The following is a 10,171-nucleotide window of genomic DNA, read 5'->3' as shown; positions in this document are numbered from 1 at the left end:
TTTGCATTGGTAGAACCAGTACACTACAGGGTGCTGACTGTATAAGCAGTGCACTAACAGGGTGTGACTGTAGTAGAGCAGCTGCATAAACAGGGTGTGACTTAGTAAGCAGCTGCACTAAAGGCGTGTGACTGCTAGTAAGCAGTGCATAACAGGTGTGACTGTAGTAAGCTTCCCTCCAAAAAAAAAAAAAAAAAAAAAAAAAAAAAAAAAAAAAAAAAAAAAAAAAAAAAAAAAAAATAAAAAAAAAAAAAAAAAAAAAAAAGAAAAAAAAAAAAAAAAAAAAAAAAAAAAAAAAAAAAAAAAAAAAAAAAAAAAAAAAAAAAAAAAAAAAAAAAAAAACTGCAACGTAACAGGTGTGACTGTAGTAAGCAGTGCACTAACAGGGTGCTGACTGTAGAAGCAGTGCACTAACAGGGTGTGACTGTAGTAAGCAGTGCACTAACAGGGTGTGACTGTGAGTAAGCAGTGCACTAAACGGGTGTGACTGTAGTAAGCAGTCACTAACAGGGTGCGACTGTAGTAAGCAGTGCACTAACAGGGTGTGACTGTAGTAAGCAGTGCACTAACAGGGTGTGACTGTAGTAAGCAGTGCACTAACAGGGTGTGACTGTAGTAAGCAGTGCACTAACAGGTGTGACTGTAGTAAGCAGTGCACTAACAGGGTGTGACTGTAGTAAGCAGTGCACTAACAGGGTGTGACTGTAGTAAGCAGTGCACTAACAGGGTGTGACTGTAGTAAGCAGTGCACTAACAGGGTGTGACTGTAGTAAGCAGTGCACTAACAGGGTGTGACTGTTAGTAAGCAGTGCACTAACAGGGTGTGACTGTAGTAAGCAGTGCACTAACAGGGTGTGACTGTAGTAAGCAGTGCACTAACAGGGTGTGACTGTAGTAAGCAGTGCACTAACAGGGTGTGACTGTAGTAAGCAGTGCACTAACAGGTGTGACTGTAGTAACAGTGCACTAACAGGTGTGACTTAGTAAGCAGTCACTAACAGGGTGTGACTGTAGTAAGCAGTGCACTAACAGTGGGACTGTAGTAACAGTGCACTAACAGGGTGTGACGGTAGTAAGCAGTGCACTACAGGTGTGACTGTAGTAAGCAGTGCACTAACAGGGTGGGACTGTAGTAAGCAGTGCACTAACAGGTGTGACTGTAGTAAGCAGTGCACTAACAGGGTGTGACTGTAGTAAGCAGTGCACTAACAGGGTGTGACTGTAGAGCAGTGCACTAACAGGGTGTGACTGTAGTAAGCAGTGCACTAACAGGGTGTGACTGTAGTAAGCAGTGCACTAACAGGTGTGACTGTAGTAAGCAGTGCACTAACAGGTGTGACGTAGTAAAGCAGTGCACATAACAGGGTGTGACTGTAGTAAGCAGTGCACTAACAGGGTGTGACTGTAGTAAGCAGTGCACTAACGGGTGTGACTGTAGTAAGCAGTGCACTAACAGGTGTGACGTAGTTAAGCAGTGCACAACAGGGATGTGACTGTAGTAAGCAGTGCACTAACAGATGTGACAGGTCAAACTATCGAGGTCAAACTATCGAGGTCAAACTATCGAGGTCAAACTATCGAGGTCAAACTATCGAGGTCAAATAGGAGAGAGGTGTTGTGCCGCGAGGTGTTTCACTGCTTACTACAAAACAAACTACGTGCAGAATAGGTTGTCATTAGAGATGGTGCCATGGTATAACATTATGTCTGTTCATAAAGGGCTTTCGGTTTCTGATAAACTGTACGGCCTGCGGGTGGCGCTCTGCATGCTGGAGAGCATAAAGAAACCCCAGCAGGCCCAGGAACTGGAGAGGAAGTGCAAGAGGGGAAAGAACCAGAACTTTCTTTCACTGACCAAACCAGAATAGATCTGGTTTCAAATCATTTAGCCAGCAGCATACCACCCAGCATCCCACCGCTGGTTTCCTCTGAAACTAAGCAGGGTTGGTCCTGGTCAGTCCCTGGATGGGAGACCAGATGCTGCTGGAAGTGGTGTWGGAGGGCCAGTAGGAGGCGCACTCTTTCCTCAGGTCTAAAATATAATATCCCAATACCCCAGGGAAGTGACTGGGAGCATTGCCCTGTGTAGGGTGCTGTCTTTCGGATAGGCTGTTAAACTGGTGTTCTGACTCTGGTCACTAAAGACCCCTTGGCCCTTATCGTAAGAGGAGGTGTGTTAACCTCGGTGTCCTGGCTGAATTACCAATCTGGCCGTCATACCATCATGGCCGTCTAATTATCCCCACATTCCAATTGGCTCATTCATCCCTCTTCCCTGTAACTAATCCCCAGGTCGTTGCTGTAAATGAGAATGCTTTCTCAATCAACTTACTTGGTAAAGTATTATTTAAATACTTTTTTCTGTGCATTTGAGTATTTGAAAATATACAGACCAAAACAATTACTTTTATTTTAGTGTTTGAATGGTTATTTGTAAAAAATAAATAAAAAAATAAATAATAGTCAACCAAATTGTATTTGAAAATACAGTAGTGGAAAAAGTACACAAAAATCATACTGTAGTAAAAAGTAAAGATATCTTAATAGAAAATGACTCAAGTAAAAGTGAAACTTGAGTAAAAGTCTAAAAGTATTTGGTTTTAAATATACTTAAGTATCAAATGTAAATGTAATTGCTAAAATATACTTAAGTATTAATTGTAAAAGTATAAATAATTTCAAAATCCTTATATTAAGCAAWCCAGACAACACAATTKTCTGTTTTTTTAAAAGCCAGGGGCACACTCCAACACACATMATTTACAAACTAATAATAATGTTTAGTGTGTCCACCAGATCAGAGGCAGTAGAGATGACCAGGGATGWTGATAAGTGTGTGAATTTGACAATTTTCCTGTCCTGCTAAGCATTCAAAACGTAATGAGCACTTTTGGGTGTCAGGGAAAATGTAAAAAGTACATATTTTCTTTAGGAATGCAGTGAAGTAAAATTAAAAGTTGTCCAAAATATAAATAGTTAAGTACAGATACCCCAAAAAACAACTTAAGTAGTACTTTACACCACTATTAAAATATGTATTTAATAACTGGGTTAAATGCATGGGAGTGTATTTGAATCGGTGTATTTGAGTATTCTCTAAAAATGTCCATGTGTATTTCCAAATACATTCCCATATTTAACTACTTGTTTTTTTTCTTAAAATAAAGGAATTGAAAAGTAAATTTAAATAACTGAGATACTCTCTTCTTCCTCTCTCTTCTTCCTCTCTCTGTTTCTCTGTTTCCTCTTCCTTCCCTCTCTCTTCCTTCCCTCTCTTCCTTCCTCTCTCTTCCTTCCCTCTCTCTGTTTCCCTCTTCCTTCCCTCTCTTCCTTCCTCTCTCTGTTTCCCTCTTCTTCCTTCCCTCTCTCTGTTTCCCTCTTCCTTCCCTCTCTCTGTTTCCCTCTCTCTTCTCTCTCCTCTTCTCTCTTGTTTCCCTCTCTCTTCCTTCCCCTCTCTCTCTTCCCTCTCTTCCTTCCTCTCTTCCTTCCCTCTCTCTGTTTCCCTCTTCCTTCCCTCTCTCTTCCTTCCCTTTCTTCCTTCCCTCTCTCTGTTTCCCTCTCTCTGTTTCCCCTCTCTGTTTCCTCCCCTCTCTCTTCCTTCCTCTCTCTGTTTCCCTCTTCCTTCCCTCTCTCTGTTTCCCTCTCTCTTCCTTCCCTCTCTCTTTCCTTCTCTCTCTCTCTCCTTCTCTCTCTCTCTCTCTCTCTCTCTGTCTCTCTCGTCTCTCTGTCTCTGTCTCCCTCTGTCTCTGTTCTCTCTCTCTGTCTCCCTTTATTTTGCTGTGATTCAGTATGTTGAAGTGTGGTCTGATGTGGAGAGACAACTGTATCTATGAGGGTGTTCCCCGGGCGGGCCAGCATCTGTACCATAAGTATGTCTACGTTGAACCCTAAATCTCCACAGCGGGGTCAACCCCCTGCATGAGGTTCAGCCCGATTCCCCTCCCAGGTCGCCTTCCCAGACAGCGTGATTGGTGGGATTGGGCAGAGGAATGGGCTAATTTGGACATTCCGTTTGTGTTCCCGGTTCCGTTCCGGGAGATGCAGTCGCTGAGGGAGCGGAACATATTTGAGAAGAAGGACATCAGTAWGTTGGAGCTGCTGCAGACGTACCACAACGAGACACGCTCCATGGACTTTCTGGAGCAGCCAGACTGYAARGTGCTGTGTTTGTCATGAACGGGATCGACATCTACCAAGGAAAACTCGACTTCAAGGTACTGACACTCTCCCTGTCTCGCTCTCACTCACTCACACACACATACAMTCGTAACATCCTAATCATTACGAAACATCTATTCGATCAAATAAACCATTACATTGTTTGTTAACCAAATTCGACACTCATTGACCTCCATACAAAAAACTCCTTGCTTGATGAGCGAAAAAACGCCACCTGCTGGAGAAGAAAGATCTTGACAGATTGAGTGCAGTTATCTCTCTCGCTTCGTCTCTTCTTACATGCCTGCAAACAGCACTGGCTGGCTGGTTAACGAAAGTTCCCGAACCCCACCGGAATTWCCCGGAACTGTGTGCGGCAAATGTACAGGAGGAAACACATGGCCAGGCACGCTTATCAACTGCATAATATAGATCAAAATATTGTATTAAACATCTGGCTGCTTTACATTCTAATTGAATATAGTATATTTTAATAGCCCGRCGAGTTATCTCAGTTCGTTCATCATGACGTTGATGTGCTACAACAAAGGTTGCGGACAACGATTTGACCCAGACGACAACCCTGGTGGTAAGTGTAGCTAAAAATACATTTAACTGGCTGTATATAACAACCTATGAATGTCTACACACGGCATTCTCAGTTTAGGAATAGTTGAATGTTAGATATTGTACACGTTCTTTATTATTAGCAAGTGACAGCTGCAAACGTGTGCCTTTGTGGATTTTTGTGCGCCACTCCCGGTACGGTATCGCATGGAACACGGCGGAGACGTAGATATAACCMGGGCGGATCACCAACATTTTTTGTATGATCTGAAAGGAAAGTGTTGATACAATGGAATATATGTATTTTCATATGTTTTATGAAGCTAGATAGTTATGTCCGTATTTTGCTCTATCAYATTAATGAATTTTCTCCTCCATAGATGCCTGTACCTTTCACCCTGGTGTGCCAGTTTTTCACGATGCGCTTAAGGTAGGGTCAACCTTACCCTGACAGAACCACTAAACATAGTATGTGAGTAAGACTGTTGGGACAATAACGGTAAGGCTGCTGGTTCGAATCCCAGAGCCGACTAGGTGAGACATCTGTCCACGTGCCCTTGAGCAAGGCACTTTCTCCTGTAAGTTGCTCTGGATAAAAGCATCTGGTAAATGTACAGCGGTCTCCTCTCCTAATCACCTCTCATTCATCTCCACTTACCTGAACACAAAAGATAGGTGACAAAAGCAGATGGAGAGGACACGAGGTGGAGAAAGATTTTATTATAGACTATTGACTCTGTGGGTAATGAACCCATATTGTGGTTGACCTGACTGTGTCCTGTAGGGCTGGTCCTGCTGCACGAGACGCACCACAGACTTCTCAGACTTCCTCAGCATAGAGGTGAGTTAACCMCCCCGGCTCTTTCTGCTCCCTCTCTGACATAGAAGAGAAGAAGCCTTTGTAAAGTTTCAGAAGTGTTCAGTATTAAATGTGGACATGCTCAAGTTAAAGGGTGTGTTCCTCTCCTCAGGGCTGCAGCAGAGGTATCCATAACAGAGAGAAGCCAGCGGAGCCGATCAGGCCGGAGGTGACGAGCTCGGAGGGGAGGAGAGAGAAGGGGGAGGAGCTAAAGCCTCGTGGTGACCCCTATATCATTCAGGCTCCTAAACCACTGGAGCTGATACACCGACCCAGGTAACACACTTTACTCAGGTGACACACACACAGTTTGTGTTTATCCTTAGTGATCATGCGTGTGTGTGTTTCAGTGGTGATGAGCCCCTGGCCAGACTTCAGCAGAAGGTGTTCTCCTCTCTGAGACAGGCGCTGGAGAAACTCCAGCTGGCAGAGAACAGCCAACCTCACAACACAGGTATGCTGCTGTCATAATGGACCTTTAACCTGGCTCTGATAGGACTGAGAGGTGGGTGACTCACAGGCTCTCTGTCACTGTCTCTCACTAGAGGAAGAGGAGGTGAAGATTAGCACGTGCTGTAAGAATGGAGGCTGCTCCAAGGTARAGTACTACTCCTGTTSATATTCTCATCGTTTCTCAGTGTGTGTAGAAGTTACCAGGAAGTTACCAGGAAGTTACCAGTGATGGTTCAGAGAGTGATGAGATGAATAGCTCTTTTGATTTAGTGTATTGTGTTGGTGCGTGTCCTGGTTTCTCTCCCTTGCAGTCTTTCTCTGGTCCAGGGAGTAACGAGGAATGTAAACACCACCCTGGAGTCCCCAACTTCAACGAGGGGTGAGACCCAAAAACACTTGAGATTCTGATGTCCTCCTCCTGTACAGTATATCTGGATAGATGTGCGATCAATGACTGTTGTTGGCCTCTGTTCTGGTCCCCTGTCTGTCAGGGTGAAGTTCTGGAGCTGCTGTAGGAGGAAGACGTCTGACTTTAACTGTTTCCTGGCCCAGGAGGGCTGCACCACAGGAAGTCACCTCTGGAGGAAACCAGACAAGGTCAGCACCCTTTCAGAGTTTAGCTCAGGCACTCAGACAGTTTCAGACAGCCCCTGGCCCAGGAGGGCTGCACCAGTTTCACACAATCAGAAGTGCGGATGCCCCCCCCTCTCTCTCTAACCCCCCCCTCCCCCTCTTTATTTCTCTCTCGCCCCCCCCGCCCCCAGGGGATGAAGGTGGTACCGTGTAGGTTTGATTGGCACCAGACAGGCAGCCAGGTCATCATCTCGATCTATGCCAAGAACTCTCTCCCAGAGCTCAGCTATGCAGAGGCCAATGGCACCACGGTACACACCACACACAGGCAAACAGATATTTGAAAATGCTTTCCTTTTGTGTCAGTGGTTAGTATATCTGTGTTCTAGGTGATCATCCATGTGGTCTTTGAGGGAGAGAAGGAGTTTGAGCAGAAGATCAACTTATGGGGGGTGAGTGACGAAGATGGTGGTGATGAGGGATGATGTAACGAGTGATGATGAGGGTAACGAGTGATGATGTAATGAGTGAAGATGAGAGTAACGAGTGATGATGAGCTGTTCATTGTGATAGTATGGATAGGCAGAAGTCATCCTATAAGTAACTATTAGAACTCTAAGTCATTTAATAGGATCTCTGTGGTAGTCATAGTTCATCTCATGTCTCCTAGGTGATCGATGTGAGTAGCAGCGTGGTGAACATGATGTCTTCCAAGATGGAGATCTCTCTGGGGAAGGAGGAGCCAATCACCTGGGCCCGTCTGGACCTGCCCTCTCCCACAGACACGCCCACTGAGGGGGGGAAAGGGATCGGAAAGGGGGATGTGTAGAACTAGACAGAGAATGAAATCTGGTACATGCTCCCCCCATATGTGTTAATGAACCTGTTGAAGATGGGCTGAGAGCAGTATGTATATCGTACATACGCAGGACTTTCTGTATTTTTCTGACATTCTGCGGAGGCTAAACTTCACTGAAACACTGTCTGAAGGCAATAACCATCAGGTCTTCCTCCTCACTTGAAAAGAGATGCAGGCATCCCTCATCAGGATCTGTAGCTAAGGAGCAATTGGGGACAGCCAGTCAGAATGTAAACTGTTCTCACTCACACACACCAGAGGAGGACGGGCTCATTGTAATGGCTGGAATGAATTGAATAGAGTCAATGTGGTTTCCATATGTGTTTGTGTGTGGAATAAATGAAAAGGTATCACAGTCCTCCTGTTCTTTGTCAATTGCATTTGAGACTATTTGTGCCATTTATTGATATCTATTGCCTTCCAGAAAATGTAACCTGTCAAATGAAGTTCTCTTGCTTTAACAGTCTTTGTTTTACAGTACTTCTGTGATTTAGTTTCACTCTTTGCTTTCTGTAGTTAGCTTTATTTGCCTTGTTTTGTATGAAAACAATGTGCTCTCCCACAAACTTAATAAAACTCTGAACCTACATTGTAATTACAGCGTCGGCTATCTTCATACCAGAGAGTTAAACGCTCACAAACCATTACTTTATTAAGTCGTTTTACTAAAAGCACATGGTACGTCCAGCAGTGGAAGAGGATGTGGCTTCAGACACCACACGGAGTGTAAGGCAGGGTTGGTGTGATCAGACTGGTCAGACACACACGGGAGATGTAAGGCAGGAGTTGGTGTGACTTTCTCAGGTGGTGTGTGTGAGAGATTGTGTTAGGCAGGGGTGTGAGCGCCATGGCGGCAGCGTCGATAAACACAGCGATGCTGACTACCGCCTCACTTCCTCCCACGCCTGTTCAGGATTGGACTGCATGTGCAACGTCGGACAGCGCATCAGATACCAGGGAAGACGCACCAGCGTATTTATTATGACTGCTGGGAGTAAAGATCACATGCCTGAAAAGAGAGAAGATATGAGGCAATAACATCAAAACGTATTAACAGCACTGAATGTGGGTCTCACCTGTAGAATGAGAGTTTCTGTACCGGGTCCTACCTGTAGAATGAGAGTGTCACTGTACCTGGGTCTCTCTGTAGAATGAGAGTCACGTTACCTGGGTCTCACCTGTAGAATGAGAGTGTCTGTACCTGGGTCTCACCTGTAGAATGAGAGTGTCTGACCTGGGTCTCACCCGTAGAATGAGAGTGTCTGTACCTGGGTCTCACTGTAGAATGAGAGTGCACTGTACCTGGGTCTCACCTGTAGAATGAGAGTGCACTGTACCTGGGTCTCACCTGTAGAATGAGAGTGTCTGTACCTGGGTCTCACCTGTAGAATGAGAGTGTACTGTACCTGGGTCTCACCTGTAGAATGAGAGTGTACTGTACCTGGGTCTCCCTGTAGAATGAGAGTGTCTGTACCTGGGTCTCCCTGTAGAATGAGAGTGCTGTACCTGGGTCTCACCTGTAGAATGAGTGGTCACTGTACCTGGGTCTCACCTGTAGATATGAGTGTCTGTACCTGGGTCTCACCTGTAGAATGAGAGTGCACTGTACCTGGGTCTCACCTGTAGAATGAGAGTGCTGTACCTGGGTCTCACCTGTAGAATGAGTGTACTGTACCTGGGTCTCACCTGTAGAATGAGAGTACTGTACCTGGGTCTCACCTGTAGAATGAGAGTGTCTGTACCTGGGTCTCACCTGTAGAATGAGTGTCACTGTACCTGGGTCTCACCTGAGAATAGAGTGCTCTGTACCTGGGTCTCACCTGTAGAATGATGCTGTACCTGGTCCACCTGTAGAATGAGAGGTCACTGTACCTGGGTCTCACCTGTAGAATGAGAGTGCTGTAACTGGGTCTCACCTGTAGAATGAGAGTGTTCTGTACCTGGGTCTCCCCTGTAGAATGAGAGTGCTGTACCTGGGTCTCCCTGTAGAAAAGTAGAATGTCTGTACCTGGTCTCCCCTGTAGAATGAGAGTGCTGTACCTGGGTCTCCCCTGTAGAATGAGGATGCCTGTACCTGGGTCTCCCCTGTAGAATGAGAGTCTGTACCTGGGTCTCACTGTAGAATGAGAGTGCACTGTACCTGGGTCTCCCCTGTAGAATGAGAGTGTCTGTACCTGGGTCTCACCTGTAGAATGAGAGTGTCTGTACCTGGGTTCCACCTGTAGAATGAGAGTGCTGTACCTGGGTCTCCCCTGTAGAATGAGAGTGCACTGTACCTGGGTCTCACCTGAGAATGAGAGTGTCTGTACCTGGGTCTCCCCGTAGAATGAGAGTTCACTGTACCTGGGTCTCCCCTGTAGAATGAGAGTGCACTGTACCTGGGCTCACCTGTAGAATGAGAGTGCACTGTACCTGGGTCTCACCTGCTAGAGATGAGAGTGTACTGTACCTGGGTCTCACCTGTAGAATGAGTTGTACTATGACTGCGATGAGGCATTCCAGACATGAGTGTCTATGTAAATGTGTGTGTGTTTTTTTCTCTTACCAAATAAGACCCTGTATGTCTCAAGAGCATCACAGTGTTTCTGTCCCAGCAGAGCGATGGTGTGGGAGCACTTTGTCAGCGAGCCAGCGTATTGACTGGCATCCAGGCTGAGGAGCTGGGAATCAGCCAATGGGAAGGTGAGGCATCTCCTGACCTC

The 10,171-nt window shown here is 45.6% G+C and overlaps 1 protein-coding gene across 2 annotated transcripts; it reads left to right on the top strand.

The window, feature by feature from the left end:
* Positions 1–4,506: 4,506 nt before the first annotated feature.
* LOC112071318 (cysteine and histidine-rich domain-containing protein 1) lies at positions 4,507–8,064 on the top strand. Of its 2 annotated transcripts, XM_024138773.2 has the most exons (11): positions 4,507–4,747; positions 5,106–5,155; positions 5,510–5,566; positions 5,697–5,860; positions 5,935–6,038; positions 6,130–6,182; positions 6,349–6,416; positions 6,529–6,634; positions 6,802–6,921; positions 7,000–7,062; positions 7,281–8,064. In XM_024138773.2, the coding sequence occupies exons 1-11, from the start codon at positions 4,684–4,686 to the stop codon at positions 7,437–7,439; spliced, it is 1,008 nt and encodes a 335-aa protein (XP_023994541.1). In that variant the 5' UTR covers positions 4,507–4,683; the 3' UTR covers positions 7,440–8,064. The 2 variants fall into 2 exon arrangements, with proteins under 2 accessions (XP_023994541.1, XP_023994542.1); XM_024138774.2 differs by lacking the exon at positions 6,802–6,921.
* Positions 8,065–10,171: the final 2,107 nt, after the last annotated feature.

Source organism: Salvelinus sp. IW2-2015, unplaced genomic scaffold (assembly GCF_002910315.2).
Source record: "Salvelinus sp. IW2-2015 unplaced genomic scaffold, ASM291031v2 Un_scaffold1585, whole genome shotgun sequence".
Lineage (NCBI taxonomy): Eukaryota > Metazoa > Chordata > Actinopteri > Salmoniformes > Salmonidae > Salvelinus > Salvelinus sp. IW2-2015.
The sequence above is the reverse complement of the archived record's forward strand: the minus strand, read 5'-3'. Positions and strand labels throughout refer to the sequence as shown.